This window comes from Choloepus didactylus, chromosome 9 (genome assembly GCF_015220235.1).
Source record: "Choloepus didactylus isolate mChoDid1 chromosome 9, mChoDid1.pri, whole genome shotgun sequence".
NCBI lineage: Eukaryota > Metazoa > Chordata > Mammalia > Pilosa > Megalonychidae > Choloepus > Choloepus didactylus.
The window spans coordinates 134,694,865-134,712,045 of record NC_051315.1 but is presented as its reverse complement, the minus strand read 5'-3'; the positions used below and the strand labels follow the sequence as shown (position 1 = coordinate 134,712,045).

The 17,181-nt window shown below is 48.0% G+C and overlaps 1 protein-coding gene across 5 annotated transcripts in view; it reads right to left on the bottom strand.

Moving 5' to 3' along the window:
* Positions 1 to 464: 464 nt before the first annotated feature.
* The window catches only part of PPP1R7 (protein phosphatase 1 regulatory subunit 7), a 43,656-nt gene continuing 26,939 nt past the window's right edge, over positions 465 to 17,181 (bottom strand). For 4 of the 5 annotated variants that reach the window (XM_037848744.1, XM_037848743.1, XM_037848745.1 and 1 more), the window contains one exon: positions 465 to 1,792. In XM_037848744.1, coding sequence (XP_037704672.1) covers positions 1,616 to 1,792 — 177 coding nt within the window. In that variant the 3' untranslated portion in view covers positions 465 to 1,615. Of the gene's footprint in view, positions 1,793 to 4,167; positions 5,358 to 17,181 lie in introns of all 5 variants that reach the window. The other variant, XR_005218697.1, reaches the window with a different exon arrangement.

Below are 17,181 nucleotides of genomic sequence, written 5' to 3'. Positions count from 1 at the left end.
CTCCCCTTCTACACCACAATGAAAACTTGCACAGCTTTCTCCTCTCCTTGTCACCCTCTCAGCTGCCAAATGAGAGACACTGTGACCCGCGTTTCGGACCCGATGGTTTCCGCAGGGTAAACTCGCATCCCGGCAAGAGTTCTATCAATGTTTGCAAAAAGCTTCACAGCCAATTGAAGACATTCTCCTGAACTGAAGTCTTGCCGGGTTTACTGCTTCTAAATCACATCTCTGTCCTCAGATCTTTAATTGAATTCATCCTTTGTCTGCGTGGATGACTCCTGAGCACTTTTTCTCAGGAAGTGCACCCACATCCTGGGCCTGTGAGCCCCAAATGCTGCTCTTTTGACCTCAGACACGATGGCTACTTGGCCGAAGGCAGAGTTCGAGGTCACAACCCAAAGGCTTTCGGGCCCACCCTGCGTGCCGAGAACTCGCTTTTCAACAGGAAGACACGTCACACACTCAGGTCACGACGTTTATTTTGGTGAAAGTCAGAACCAGGATGGACATGCCCCTGCGCTTCAGGACACACATTACAAAGGCTGTGGCTCCCGGCCGTGAGCCCCCCAAGACCATGCATCCTTGTTGCCGTGAGCTGAGAGCTAAAGCTGCAGCCCCACAGGCGCATCCTGTTCTCTTGCAACAAAAATGTAACTTCTCTTTTCCTCTAAATTTTGAACCATCACCTTTAACTCTTTTAAGACACTGAACTCAAGTCCAGAGCACACTGCCCACAGAACCTTCCGTGACGATGGAAACATTCTCTCCAGTGGGGCTGCCACAAGCCCGACGTGGCTATGGAGTGCTTGAAATGGGGCAAGTGCAACCGAGGAACTGAACCTAATTTGAATTTGAACTTGAGACACCACGTGTGGCGAGCAGCGACCCCTGGACAGTTCGGCTTCAGGACCCTGGGGCCAGAAGAGACTGCAGTGACCCCACAGCTCAACCCCACTCGGCAGGAGAGGACGCTGCCCTCGTGGCATTGAACTCAGACCTCATAGGAATTTCATAAAAATGGCCAAAAAATGACAGGGTGAGAGGCAGGAGGCGCAGCTACAGCATGCTTTTAGAGAGAGCCTCCCGTGGGCTCAAGCTCCACCAGCAGCACAAGAGCTGGGTGACGGGGGCCCTTCCTGGCTACACCTCGTTTCTCTCCTTGAACGAGGGCAGCGTCCACACCCAGGGGACAGACAGCGCCTTGCAACACAGCACACAAAGGGCAGCGCCCGGCACCCGAGGCTTGTTTTTATAAACAGATACATACTTTCTTCAAAATTGGCATTGACTGGTCTAAAAGATTAAAAAACTCTCAGCTGACACAGGCCAGATTCGATCCTGCAAAGCAGGACCGGAGGGCAGCACCCCTCTCAGCCACCAGTGCGCGTAGCGTGGCAGGCCTTCCCTCCTCCCGGCGGCCACACCGGCCGTCAGCTACCTGGGGACACCAGTCGCCACGGCCTCTCAAGAACGTGAGGGCATCATACGCTAGTTACCACTCGGTGCCTTTTTATTGCCGTTGGGTTTGTGACTGTTGAGATAGTGACGCTTTCAGGAGCAAGAAGTGGATTAAAAAACTGTGGCTGGGAAGTCCCCTGGAGGAGCGGGAGGGTCAGAACCTGACGAAGGTGGCGTCGATCTGCCGCACGGTGGGGAGGGCCAGCATCACCTTGCGCCTGTACTGTGGGTCGCGCTGCAGGGGGTTGCGCTCCAGGTAGACGGTCTCCAGGCGCCTGGCCCCCTTCAGCTCGTCCAGGTCGCTCCAGCTCTCGATGAGATTGTCATTCATCTGGGAACACATGCACAGGCACACGCATTAGAGAAGCCTTCAGAACACAGCACCCCACTGACCCCCAAACCCGGGAGGGAGGCCATGGAGGCAGAGCCCCACATGGCAGGGGCAGATCTGGATGGGGACCAGCAGGGAAACAGGGAACGGCACCGATCACAAAACCTCTCAGTGGCTGAGGCCATCTGCCCAAACCTGACTCTCCCATGGATCACGTTGGTGGCTTGTCCTACCACGGTGGCCCCAGGAAGCGGGGCTCCGAGTCCAAGCTGGGTGGGGGTGTATGGGTTAGTCACTCTCCAAGCCCAGCACCGGAAGAGGGCAGGGGGCAGGGGGCAGTGAGAGGCCAGAGACACTGGTTTCTAGTAGTTTCCAGGAAGTACGGTGGAGGAAAAAGGAGTAACTGCACAACCACCACCATGAAATGCCCCCCGGAGCCCATGGCACTGCCCAGGTGAGGGGTCCCAGCAAAGCAGCACCCCGAGAAGAGGAAAAGCCCACCATCTCCACGCATGAACGCCCACACTGTGGCTGAGTTCACGCTGCCACTGCGAAGTCACTGGCCGCAGAGTTGGCAGAGTGCCTGGGGGGCTCTGGATGGCGGGACCTTGAGGAAGGGGTGCCTGGCCTGCCCCCCACGTTCTGAGCAGGCCCTGCTCTGGGAATCCCACTGCCACTACGGCGGGTCTTGGAGCTGCTGTGCCTCCCCTGAGAAGAGGGACTGCCTGGCTCTCCGTGACTCCACCACGGGCAGGAGTGACAAGGCGACAGTGCAGCCCAACGTAGAGTTACGCCAGGAACTTTCCAAACGAGGCGTGGAAAAGAAGTCACAGTGGCAGTACCCGAGGGGCCTCGGGATGGCGGCCGCGTGGGAACGCAGGGGAGGGGCTCCATGCAGAGTGGTCACTGGGTTAAAGTTCCCTGAAAGAGCCCCCCAACTTCCATGTTCTAAGACTACGACGGTAGGGAATCCTGGCAGAGGACCTTGCCTTTGGGTCTCAAACGCTGACAGATGCGGCTTAGCTTCTGGAATAGCCATTTCTTCTACATTGATTCTTTGAACAAAGACGTAAGAGTCGACTGTCTCAGGTGACGGGGGATTCTGCCATGGATAAAGCAGGTAGGGGAGGTGATGGTGGAGAGGCAGGGAGGGGAGAAGGTGGGTGAGACGGTGGGGTGGGGGCACTATAGGACTTGGGCTTTTTCCTCCATGAGACGGGAGCCCTTGGGGAATCCTTGTGTTAAAAGGATCCTTCTCTTGCACGGGTCTAGATGGCAGGGCAGCCAGTTGGGAGGCTACGTTAACGGCTGGGCCGAGGGAGGGTGGTGCTGGGAGCAGGGTGGTGGCAGCTCAGGCGAGGCGAGGTTTGGTTCTGGATACACTCTGAAGGTAGAGGTGCTTGTTTGATATTGGGTCCGACATGACATAAAGGCCTCAGAGAGAACACCCCTCCTCTACTGTGACAAGAGGGCATGGCTGGGGGAGGCTGTGGATGTGCTGCCTCAGTCCTCTCAGAGAAACAGTCAGCAAGGACAGAGCAGCTGTTGAGGAGGAAAGCTGTGACACGGTGACCTGGAGAAGAGCAGTGAGCTCAGAAAACACAGGGAAAGAAGGCGGGCAGGGCCCAGGCCTTGCGTGGGCTGAAGTGAATAAATTCAGGGAACCCCAGTCCCGTACAGATGCTTGGGTTTAAAGAGAGTTAGGTTTTTCTCAGGAGTCAAACAGGAGGACAGGGCCAAGGAGTGAGTATAATAGTTTTCTCGGCATCTGAGGAAGGCAAGGAGGGCAGTGAGGACACGAGAAGGGCTTGGGACAGTGAAAAAGTGGTCGGGTAACTGGCCCAAGGTCCCGACTGGGTGGGAAAACTGCCAGAGTCAGGTTACTAGGGTGGAAAGTAACAGAGGTGGTCGTCTGCGAATCGGATGCTGGGGACTATTTGGAGGGTCTGCATGCGCTGGTGACGACAAGGTTCCGGGTATGAGCGAGGGAGTGGGTGTCTGAGGGGTGATGGGAGAAACAAAGCCAAGGAACTGAAACATCACATAGCTGGAAAGATCCTCTTCATGGATTCTGAAATCACCAATTAGGAAGGGAGCCAACGTGGGGAAGAGAGAGCTAAGTGCCGAAATCTCCAAGGAAGGACGAGGCGTGACCTGGAGGTCTGCCAGTGACAGCCACAGGAGTGTGGGGGGATTTCCTCATGCCCCGGCAGGCACTGCCCAGCAGCTGCCAGGTGGGGGAGGCGTATGGTGGAAAAACGGGCCTGGAGGTGGTGACGATGAGCCAGAGGGGCCACCACCTACCTCCAGGTCCACAGATAAATTAATTCAAAAAGAAGACAGAAAATATTTGAAGTGGCTTTGTGACTAATAACCTCAGGTTCAGCTTCCATTGATGAGTTTCTTTTTCTTGACTGTGGATCACAATCTGGGTTGAACACTGAACACTGGTGCACAATACGCAGCAGAGACTCAGGATTCTCTGAAGTGCTGGTTTTCTGTTCTAACAGGCAATTCAGCTGCCGGCTGATCACCTCCAACGTGTATGTATACTTTGTTAGGGCGGATCTGCAGAAAGCCCTCGGACTTGGCAGGATTGGACCATGCAGCTCCACATCTGCCGTACACTGCGCTGAAGCCTGGCTTGGGGATGTACTGGGTGGGCTGGGGGTGGGGTCCTGGCCCCAAGGCCCGGCCTTTTAGGGTCCAGCTGGATGTCAGGGGTGTTGACAGGTCCCGGCACCTGGGCAGAGCTGGAGCTCCATCGACCCCCAGCTCTGCTCAAACTCCAGTGTCTCTGTCCTGCTCTCAGCACTGCAGTTTTCTGGTGAGTCCCTGGTGGTCTGGCCTTGTGCTGCAATGCCCAACCTCAGCCACCGCCTCATGGGATCCCCACATGAACTTCCGGGCCCCTTCTCTTGTGGCTTCCCCCTCTCCCATGCCTCATCTTGTAGATTCCAGCAGCTCTATGCTTTGACCTCTGCTTCCTCACTCAGCAGAACTGCCCTGCTCAGGTTCTCTGCACCACGACAGGGAAATTGTTCCGCAGCAAAGATGTGGACGATCGCAGAATCCCTTTGAAATCTGCCTTCTCAGGGGACTGCACCTTGAGCTGCCTGAATGGCACTGTCTCATATTTTTATATCTGTTTATGGCAGCAGGGCTGGTCTGGTATCATACAGTAACTGACACGTCTTTAATAACTTAATGTGCACTATGAATCTCCCAGAGAATATAAAACGCAGGGCCCAGGCTCACTCGATTGAGGAACAGAACTTCTCATGGGAAGGGTGTGCCACCACGTGGGAAATCTAGATCACCAAAACCCAGAGCTCGTATGATCCAAAGCAGCTGTGTCCTGAGGGATCCGAAACCTAGACTGGCACCATGCTGTCAGCTGAGAGTCGGTGTCCACAAAGGACAATGTAGGATAACTTCTAGGATGAATTCTTCAATATTCTGTTCAGTGTCAATTTGTTGAGTCTGGTCATGTGGCCAAGGCAATGTATGCAGGATTAGAATCTATCCACAGCCTGGGTCGGGAGTTGGTCATTTAGCAGAAAGCCTGTTAAAGTGGGGAGTAACAAAATGATGCACATACATACCTAAAACACTTTTAACTTAAAATATACAAAAGTACATTATTTAATAAGCCACAATATTAGATTGTTTAGAAGAAATAAGATTTTTTTTTGCAGCAGTCTGTTCAAAAATATTTTTCATAACATTACTGGTGGTTGATTCAGACTTTCAGCTCCTGTGGGAGCTCTTGTGGCTCCTATCCCCTCTTCTTTTTCAGTATGTAGATTTACTTACACATCACTGTTTTTCAATTCATCATCCTGTTAGTTTATAGCAGTTTATCACCTTTATAAACTCCAGAATAATCCATTTGCCTGTGATCTGTTGAACCATGCTTTCTCCATTACACATCTTATAATTTAGGATTTCCCCCTTTGTGTGACCGACCTTGGGGTAGTTTTCTCCAGGATTTAGTAACTGTTGAGCTGGGAATGTCACCCACTGCCAATGGTGCCCTGTAAATGATGTCTTTGATCTTGATAATGTTTACAAAGTCTTATCTCTGTGAGTTTTGCAAAATGAAACTCAAAAAATGTTCCTGTTTTGTCTCTGAAAGCATTCCAGAAGCTCCAAGCTTCTCTATCCTTGGTGATGGGGAACGGCCTTGTAAGCGCTTCATGCCTGGGGCGCACTGGGGCACTACTGGGAGTGTGGCCCTTGCAGAGCATTCCTGGGCTTCAAGTGCATTTTCCCAGAAGGTATAATTTTTAGTCCCTTCTAATCTGTAACATTTCCCCTCACCTTCCTGCATACTTTTTTCTTTTAAATAAGAAGAACTTTTTGAAGGAACCCAGTCTAAGTGTCTTGTAGAATATCCTTTATTCTGGTGTAATTTAGCTTGTTCCTCTACCCCTGTATTTTCTGTAACTTGAAGTTAGGTCTAAATGTTTGGCTAGACTCAGGTTAAACAGTTTTTGCAAGCATACTCTGTAAATGAATCACATCAGGGGACACACAGCATCAGGTTATCCCACTATTAGAAATCACTTGAGTAAGTTGGGGATCCCCAGATGACTCCCCTTTGCAATGAGCAATTTCTCTGTGGAGTGCTACTTCAGCATCACATCTGACTCTCCAGCAACTTTCCCCCCAAAGGTTCTAGCATCCGTTCACGATCCCTGCCTCAATAACCTACCGGACCCCTGACACAGAACATCTCCCTGGCTCCTGTTCTTCAAGCAGGCGCCGTGCAGAGTTCAGGAGCAAAGTTCCAGAGCATGTCTGTATGCCGTGCTTTTTTGGCTATTTATATAAAAATCTACAATTACTTCTCCCAAACTCCTTAACATTAAAAACAAAAACACGTGTGGAGAATTCTCAAGACATGTTTCAAACACAATTGGTAGAATGTTAAAATCATGTATTTTTTTTGAAAACCTGTATGAAATTTCCACCAAGGTGAGGTGCATCGGGAAGCGCTGGCCTTGCAGCAGGCACCCTGTCACCTCGCACAGAGAAAGTGGCTGTCACTGCAGCCGGTGGTCAAGAAAGGACGCTGTAGGCACTGTAGATGCTAACACGACTGTATGTTCCTTTACAGGGGTTGTGAGATGCATTAGCTGTCTTAGGAATTTAGTTAGAGATTTCAGGTTGATGCATAACACATTTCAGTTTTTTTTTTTTCTATTTGAAACAATGAGAAATAGGTTTCTGGTTACTGTTTTCATGAAGAACATACAGCTTTTTTTCAGGAATGGATTACTGGCCCGAAGTGGGAGATTGCAAAATGGTGACTTTCTAATTCTATCATTTCTTCCACATTTAGTAGCTGCGTCTCTTCTGTGAAGAAGAGCTTTACTTGCTTATGTTGTCATGAATTATAGTTCCTTATAAAAAGGCAAGAAAAAATGTTCTCTCTTCAATAACTAATTTTTAGAATAAGAAAATGGTGGCAAATGAGTTTCTTCCTCTCTCTGAGCACATCTATGAAGTAATAATTTTTGTTTTATAACTAGTTACTGCCCACTCTTTTTGATGTTCCAATTGTCCCAGATCTGGCCTGCTTAAACCTCTTCGAGTTGGCTCTGGTGCCCTTTTGACATGGCCCCATTAATCTTTGAGCTCCTCCTCGTTTCATTTTCTGGCACAAGATGTTCCAGGTTACTTTTTCTACTGTCGCTGCTCTAGCCTTGGAATCAGCCATTTCTCCAGAGGCCTTGGTTCCCTGAAGAGGGAGAAGGAGTTTAGAAGCCGGGATCTCAGTGCTAGGTGTCCTCCGTGCTCCTGGGAGTCACTGCTCAGGCCCTTTTGTGACAGAGCCGGGAAACTGTTTTCAAAAATTGTAAGCTAGAGATACTGTCCCACGGGACACCAAGGCTCTGTTTTTCTTTTTCCTAGTCTTTAAACAATTACTCTCTGTATCTGTATTGTTTCTAGTGTCCTGTCTTCAAATTCACTGATGTTGCTGAGCCCATCCAGTAGGTTTTTCATTTCAGATCTTGTGTCTATTCTAGTTTCCATTTGACTCCTTTTATGGCTTCCATTTCTCTGCTGAAATCACCCGTCCATTCCCAATGTCCACTTCTTTCCTTTCAAATGCTTAAGCAAATTTATAAACCACATCTGCTAATCCCAACTTCCCAGGATCTGGGTCACTCTGGCTCTGTTTCTGTTGCTGCATAAACTATCACCCCAAAAGGTAACAGCTGGAAACGTTTTATTATCTCCTGGGTTGTGGGTCGTGAATCTGGAGCGGCTGAGCCGGGTGGTTCTGGCTCAGGGGCTCTCGGGAGCAGCAGTCCCGGGGGCGGCTGGGACTGGAGAGGAACTGCCCTCAAGCCCACCCTCGGGTCCTCACTGGACACTGACCAAAACATCAGTTCCGTCCACGTGAGCCTTTCCACAGGGCGCTCACCATCTAGCAACTTGCTTCCCCCAGAGCTGGGGATGAGAGTGAGACAGAGAGACACAGAGACAGACAGACACCTGGAGTGCTGCCCCTGCCCTTGCAAATGGAAGCTGCAGTCTTTACAGCCTGGCCTTGGCAGTGAGAACACTTCTGCTGTGCTCTAGTGGTTAGAAAGGAGCAGGTCCACGCCACACTCCGGTGGAGGGGCATCACTCGAGGGCGGACACACCAGGAGACGGGGTCTCTGGAGGCCAACTTAGTGACTGCTGACCAGTTTCTCCTGACGCTGTTTCCCCTGGCTATGGGTCACATTCTCCTGCCTTGTTGCATACCTAGTCAATGTTTATTGTTCACAGGATATGGTGGATGCTGCACAGCTGAGGGTCTGGATTTTGCTGTATTCCTTTGAGAAGTTTTGCTCTGCAGAGATGCTGGATCCTGCAGAAGCCTGGCTAGCCCTGTGAGGATGGGTCTCGAGGGGGCTTCCTCCACTCCTGCTGGGTGGCCGCGTGGGGTCTCCACGGAGCACCACTCTGGCAGGTTGGAATCCCAACGCCGCCAAGCAGTTTGGCTCTGGGATCTCCTCTTGGCTGCCAGCCCCTGCTCGCCACGCGTGCAGTTAGTAATAACTGGATGAGGAAAAGCCTGTGTGACTCCCGGACCCCCGGGAAGCACCAGCCCCTCAGCAGTTCACCCTCCAGGGTTTCCTCTGCAAGGGAGAGCCGCTGTGGCGGGCGGCTGGGGCAGGGGTGGCATCCACCTGGTGTGTTTCGGCCTCTCAGGACCCACCACCTGCGAGCAGCTGCCACATGCCTGGCAGTTCTTACAGCTGTTTTCGGGGAGACGGTGGGACTGACGACCACTCCTGCATCAGGGCTAACACTGGCTCCGAGCTCCAACTCAACATCGCAGCTTTTCTTCCCAACTTACTTGACGTCATATTTGCATTTAATTTCTTGTACATGGATCCTACTAACATGAACACATCTATTTACCCTGTAACATATTTCAAATAGCTTCAAAATTAAGATACCAACAAAATCACTAATAAAACTACTCAGTGAAGTTCAGAATTTTTGAAGTTACTTTTGTCCTTAGAATATCAGAGTTTTCAAAATCACTTGAAATAATTCTGTTCTTTGCATGGTTACATTACCAGTTTGAAATAGTTAGGTTCATTTGTTTCAGTTCATTTTCAATTTTATATACATATTTTTAAATGTGTAAAGCATTTACCTGTTTGAAAAGTCAAAACAATATAAAAAGGTGTATTCAAAGAGGTTCCATTTTACCCTACACCTTCTCACATTATTCTCCTCACCCAACAGGTGACCATTTCTATTGGCTTCTCACTTAGGTTTCTAGGGTTTCTCTTTGCAAAAATGGAACAATGTATACGTTTTTATTCATAAACAATATCTATATATCCTAGGCAGCATGCTATTTATTTGGACTTTGTGATGATTTTTGTGGGCACTAATAAACTGGTAAAGAGGAAGAATTTAAATTTTAAAATTCCAGGATTTGCTGATTTGCCTATACTAAACAGTGGTGCCTGGTGAAAATTCTAGCGATGGTGCTGCTACACTGATTCTTTCCAGAATATTTAAATATATCCTGATGTTGCATGCTTTGCTTTCAGTGGCTTTTTACAGGTAACACTGACAACTGAGCTCTATTTAGTTTAGATTACAGAGCTGTGCTTCACTTGGCACGTGATCAACTCCCGGAGGCCTCAGAGGAGCAGGCTGGGTGGATGCCCTTCTCGGCCGGGCTTCAGCGCGTGGGCACCACGAGGCTCCCCACCCGCGAGAGCCCAGCTGCACGCACAGGTGCTGTCCGCTTCGGGACCAGCCCGCATCTGCCGAGAGCTGCTGCCTTTCCTCTGGGGCTCAGGGTCTGTGACCCGTTCTTCTCACGCCTGTGGCTGACAGGGCCGGCGGGGCAGTTCCCTGGCTCCACGTCCAACAGGCCACACACCCTCCAGGCTCTCTCCCCATGTGGTCTCTGGGCATTCAGTGGTCACTGCGGCAGGGCAGCTGCCCTTCACAAGGGCATGTCCAAGAGAGCAAGGCATTAGGAGCCAGGGACTGACCAACCCTCTGCCTGCACCGTGCCTGCTCCCATGCCCCCGATGTGGCTGCCCACTGAGACCATACTGGGGTCGGGCCCCTTCCCTTTTCCAGCCACTCCCACCTGCCGCTCGCCCGCCCCGCGTACCTCTAACTCCTGGCAACCATTCACCTGTCCTGTCCTCTATTGCTAAAACCTCGTCATTTCCAACGTGGTACACAAGCGTAAACACACACCATGTAAGCTTTCTGGACGGGCTTTTCTTGCTCAAGTTGCTCCACGTACCAATTGTTTGCTCTGTTTTACTTCTGAGGGTGGGAGTGCTGCAGGGTTGAGCCCAAACTCGCCCACTGAAGGGCATCTGGACTGAGACCTGTTTTTGGTTATTACGAATAAAGCTGCCATTAGCATCTGAGTACAAGCTTTTCAGTGAACGTAAGTTTTCATCTTATTTCCCAAGAGTGCAATTGCTGAGTTGTATGGTAACTGCAAGTTCAGAAACAGTCAAGCTCTCTTCCCGAGTGGCTGTGCCACTTCACATCCCACCAGCAGTGCGTGAGGGATCCAGTTTCTCCACAGCCTTATCGGCATCTGGTGCTGTCACTTTTTACTTTAGCTGTTCTGAAAGGTGTGCAGTGATGTCTCAGTTATATTTTCTTTTCTCTGATGGCTAATGATATTGAACATCTTTTCATATGCTTATCTGCCATCTGGACATCCTCTTTGGTGAAATACCTCTTCATATCCTTTGCCAATTTTCCAAGTGGATTACTAGCCTTTTTACTGATGAGTTTCGAGTGCTTTATATAGTCTAGCCACTAGTCCTTTATCAGATATGTGATTTGCAAATATTTTCTCCCAGTCTATAGCTTTTCTTTTCACCTTCTTTACATGGGCTTTCCTGAAACAAGTTTTACATTTTAATGAAGTCCAGTTGATCAATTTTTTCTTTTGTGGATTGTGCTTTTTGTGTCAAGACTAAGAACTCTTTTGCCTAACCCTACGGCCTGAAGATTTTCTCCTATATTTTTTCCCCCAATTTTTATAGGGTATATATTTTTATGTCTATGATCTACTTGAGTTAATTTTTGTGTGAGGGTTAGGTTGAGTTTCATTTCTTTGCTTGTGGATGTCCAATTGCTCAAGTAGCATCTGCTGAAAAGCTATCCTTCACTGAATTGGTTTTGTACCTTTATACTGTGTGTTGTGGCTTGTCTTCTGACTTTCAACTGAAGTTATTAATACATTTCTGGGTCAGCTTCTTTAATTTCAGGAAAAGCCCTAACTGGATCTGGATTATGTAGTTTGGAGTTGTATGGGCCTAGAAAAGCAGCTTCTTACAGTCAATCCATTCCCGGGGGTGTGGACCCACTGTGAGTGGGATCTTTTGGTGAGGCCTCTTCAGGTAAGCTGTGACCCACCTCATTCAGGGTGAGTCTCGATCCTCTTACTAGAGTCCTTCATAAATGGGATGAATACAGAGAGGGAGAAAAGGAAAGCCAGGGGAGGCAGGTGAAATCAATGAGACCCGCAAGAGAAGGGAGAGACCAACAGACGCCGCCATGTCTTGCCACGTGGCAGAGGAGCCGAGGATCGCCGGCAGTCAGTCTTTGGGAAGAAAGCATCGCCTTGATGATGCCTTGATTAGGACAGTCTGATGGCCTCAAAACTGTAAGCTTGCAAGCTAATAAATACCCATGGTTAAAGCCAACCCTTTTCATGGTCTCTGCTTTAAGCAGCCTAGTAAACCAAAACAGATCAGCTCTGCTGTGATCTACAGATCACTGTGGGGAGATCTGTAACACTGCAATATTGTGTCTTCCCATCTATGATCATGGAGCGTCTAAGTTTGCTTTAATGTCTTTTTTTTTTTAATGTCTTTTAATAAAGATTATCTTTTCCATAAAGGTCTTACATGTCTTATATTAGATTTGCTTCTAGGTACCTTATATTTCTGTTGTCTTATAAAATATACTTCTAAAAAATTTACAGTTTTAAACTGTTTGTGGTTTTTGTACAGAAATGCAATTTACCTTAGCATACTGTTACTATCTTCAGTAACCTCAGTAAACTCTTATCAGTTCTATCATTCATTTGTAGATTCTTTGAGGTGTTCTGTATGGACAACCCTTATCATCTGCAAAAATGAAGGCTTTGCAAAAGCTGTGGCTTTCTTTTTTTTAAGACGCCATTTATCATATTGAAGAAGTTCCTTTCTATTCCCAGTTTACTAAGTCTTTGTTTTGCTTTTTCAAAAATCAACAGTGATCGATGAGATTTATTGAATGCTTTTGTAAGATCTATTGAAATAATCACATAATTTTTTCTATTTTAACCATTTTCTGTAAAGGGTCGGAGAGTAACCAGGCAGCCTTCGTGGGCCATCCAGCTGCAGCGTGAGGCAGTCACATGGCAGGTGAGCGAGTGGGCGTGGCCAGGCTGCAAACACCTTTCCTGACAAAACAGATGGTGGACGGACTTGGCCCATGGCCACAGTCTGCCAACCCTTGATGTTTACCAACTTTTCTAAGAGTAAAACAACTTTGCATTCATGGGATACATCCAACTTCGTCATTAAATTTATTCATTGCAAAAACAAAACTAACTACAACAGATTTCTGAATTCAGTTTGCTAATTAGGGTTTTGTGTTTGTGTTTGTAAGACGGATCTGTGATTTTCTTTTTCCTTGATGCTCACATTAGATTTTGCTTTCAAGGTGCTTCTGGGTAATAGCAATCTCACTAATTGAGTTGGGGGCATGGGAGTCTCTCCTCACACTCTGCAAGACCCTACACAAGACTGGAATTGTCTACTCCTTGAAGGTTTAGTAAAACTCCCGTAAACCCACTGGGATGAGGGATATTTTGGTTTCTTTCTTTAAAATGGAAGGAGAACTTAAAGACACTTGAAAATCAATCTGAGCGCAGAATTCTGTCTTTTACTTCCTTTTCCTTCTTTTCTCTTTCCTTGCCTTTCCTTTTCGCTCTCTTCTTCCTTTTCATTCTTCCCCTCATTCTTCACAACATGTCTTACCCACATCATTTATTTTTGGATGTGGGAGCGGTGGGCTTATTGAGTGTTTCCAAAGCATTCAATTTTGTTTGCATAGAGACAACCACTTTTGGTTTGCACGTATTTAGTTTATGTAATTTTTAATTAAAATACGAGCGTGACCGCTACAAACAAATTTGGAACAAGTACAAGGTGCTCTAGGCACGCATGAAATCTACGTTAGCTGGGAGAAGATGTGCACAGGTGTACAAGGAATGGCCCACTGGCCGGGGGCAATAAGCATGGCTTTGGAGCTTACAGAGAAGTGAAGAGTGGGCTACTTTGGTGGGCTGCCAGGGCATGAGGCCAGCTCCCACTGGCTGCACAGAAAGCCTTGTTATGGTCACACCAATGACACACTAAAAATGCAAATGACTTCACCTTGACTAGCTGGTTTTCAGTGATTCGTGCAATAAAATAGATTCCTGTTATACATTCAGACACAATCTCAAATACTGTCCCTGATACTTTCTGCTACTTTTGGGGATTCTGTTGGTGTAGAAAGTGGGAAAGAAAAGTTGGAGACAGCCACTCGGTTAATAAAGCAGATGCTGCAAGCTGTCCGTACCAGCCCAGGGAAATGCGGTGTTCGGCAGCATCCCTGGAGTGGAAACATGGGGTGACACGCGCAAGAACGTGGGTACCTGCTGCCTCCAACTCTGGCTGGCTTCTGTGCTCCCAGGTCTTGTCTTCCCGGCTGTAGGCTGAGGTGGGGCCTGGGCATTGGACGTCCTCGACCCCAGTGACAGGCAGGTGGCAGCTGCTCCAACAGCTCGGCTGGGTGGGTGGAAAAGTGTCCTTCGTGTTCAGAGAGAAGGTTGCCGGGACAGGGCAGAAAGCACGGGGCATTCCAGCAGCGTTCAGAACACGAGCCAAACAGCACCCGAGTCCCCTTGTCGGCGCTCCTCCTGCTGAGCCCGGCTCAGCCTAGAGCAGGAAGCCTGGTTCTCCGTGAGTCCTGCCTCTTCCTTAGCCAGTCACCGACTTCCGCTGATTCGTCCTCCTTCCCATCCCTGCTGTGGGCACCAGCGTGGCGAGACTGGCTTTGGGACGTCCTGGGTGTCTGCCAGCCCCAACAGGCTCCCGACAGCCATGCGCTAACTCTTCAGTAGCTGGCAAGTCCTTCTTTAAAAGCAGATAACAAAATACATCTCTCCTTTCCAATTTTTCCCTTTGATAAAAATACTCATTGCCAGATAGGAAATACAGAGAAGTACAGGGAATAGAAATAAAAATCTCGTATAATCTCACCACACAAAAAATATTATTTCTATTTTGTTAGGTTTTCTTACAGTCTTTTTGGCAAGCAAGTATATTTCCACAGAGTTGACAGCGCATGTGAGTTCTACCTTCTGTTCTTTTAGAATAAGCTTTTCTAAGCTTTGTTTTTCAGTTATGGAAGACATACGTACTCATTATAGAAAACTTCGAAGAGCCAAGGAGAATAAAAGACAGAAGAAAAATCAACTATACTCTTACAATCCAGAGATAAGAGCTTTCTGTTTGGTATATTTTTATCTAGTCTTTTTTTCTTGCATGTGTGTGCATCTTATACACCAAGTTTAAGAAATGGATCTCAAAAAAAATATTTTTCTTAACATTTTTGTGGGGGATTGAATTGTGCAACCTAATTTGGACAGTTTTTGGTACTGGGAAGTGGGGTGCTGCTATGACAAATACTTAAAACTGTGGACACGGCCCTGGAATTGGGTTGTGGAAAGAGACTGGAGGAACTATGAGGAGCTTGATGGAAAAGGCCTGGAGGGCTCCAAAGAGCTTGTCGTGGAAACACGGGGGCTGATGGTTCTTCCGGTGGGGCCTAGGAAGGACATGACGAACATGTCACTGGAAATTCTCCACCTACCTAGATGATGTGCTCTGAGACCAGGGCCCAAAGCGGCTCTGCCAGGGACCCCCTGAGCTCTGGGAAGAGTCTCCAGAGGACAGTGCTGCATGAGAGGGTGTGACTGAACACGGATCCAGTCGCCCAGTACTGGGGAAGTCAGACCTGGAAATGCAGCTGTCCAGGAAGGATCTGTGGGAAGCCCTATTGTCGGATGGTTTAGACCCCTGGGCACTGCAGGCAAAGCCGACAAGGGCTTTATGAAATTGGTATGAGCAGAACCACTGCTAGCTAGCCTGGACTGAAAGGGATGGAGAAGGGACGAACTGAAGGAAGAAGGACTTCAAGGGCAAAACTGTGGAAGCCGAGGTCTGGACTGGAAAGATCTCCTTGGGCCGAGACAGCTGGCCCACCCACATGTGTGGAAAGGGCTCTTGGAGGGGGCAGGCCATCTACCCCAGATCCTTTATGGGATGGGCCTTGCATCCCGTTTTTCTGGGAGTGTTGGTACCCCAATGCTTGGAGAGTGTGGGGCCTGTGTCCCACCAGTGGCAGACAGCCTAAAGTTCAGAGGGTGGAGCCTTCTCCCCAGTGTTCAAGGAGAGCGTGGCTGCTGCACAAGTGCTCTGGAGGTTGCGGCTGCCCCTCCATCAGGCCCAGAGGACAAAGCGTCAATCCACAGGTGACTCTCAGACCTCGAAATCTAAGGGAGTTAGCCCTGCTGGGATTCAGACTTGTCAGGGACCAGTGACACACATTCCTTCCAATTTCTCCCTTCTGGAATGGGAATGTCTATCCTACGCCTGTCCCACCACTGCATACTGGAAGCAGGTGACTTGTTCGCTAGGTTTCACAGGTCCCTCAGACAGGAATTTTGTCCTAGGACAGACCACACTGACAACTGATTTTGACGAGACTTCATATTCAGTATTGTTTTGAAATGACTTAAGGCATTTGGGATGTTGTGAGGGATTGCAAGTATTTTGCCTCTGGGAAGAATGTGTATTTTTGGGGTCCAGGGGGTGGACAGTTGTGGTATGAATTGTGTACCCCAGTTTGGACATGTTTTTGGTCTTGAGCTGCATTCTGGTAGGTGTGGACCCATTGCAAATAGGATCTCTTCAAGGTGTTCCTTTGGTTAAGGTGTGACCCCTCGGACCAGGTTGAGCTATAAACCTGGAGGACTGGAGTCCTTCACGACCTTGTGAACGTCAGATGGAGAGAGAAGCCACAGTCAACAGAACCCAGAGGAAGCCAGCCTTCCAGCCTCTGAAACCGTGAGCCAATGAATAACTGCTGTGAAGCCAATCTGTTGAATGGTATTTGCTTTAGCCGCTGGGGAACTAAAACAATTACATCATGAGAATTTCTCTGTAATTAAATATTCTTTACAAACATCACTTGAAGGTCTCACTTCATGGTGGCATAATATTTTATCATATAGATATACCATAATTTATTTAATTATTCCCTAAGTTATTAGAAAATTGGGCTATTTCCAGTGTTTTTTAATTACTAAAAATAATTTGCTGACTAACCATCTGGGGAAGAATATAGCTCTTACAATCATAACTAACTCCTAAAAACAACAGGTGGAAAAAAGATATATTTATAAAAAAATAAAAACAAAGTTTTAGAAGAAAATCAGGTAAATGTTTGTATAAGTTTTAGGTTTATAGCCTTTTCTAAACTGACCCCAAAACAGAAAACCAAGTAAAAGACTTCGAGATTTGTCTAGGCAATAATTATCTAAGAAGTATACAGAAAGTCAATGACCAAGGATCTAAAGAAAACTATTTGCAATACAGATGACTATGCTGGTGTGAAACTATTACGGACCCCAGAAGAGCCACAATCTTTTAATCCAATCTTGTTGGATAGAACCTTTTGATTGTTTTCATGGAGATGTTACTCACCCAACTGTGGTGAGACCTTTTGATTAGATTATTTCCATGGAGGTGTGCCCATTCAGGGTGGGTCTCGATTAGATC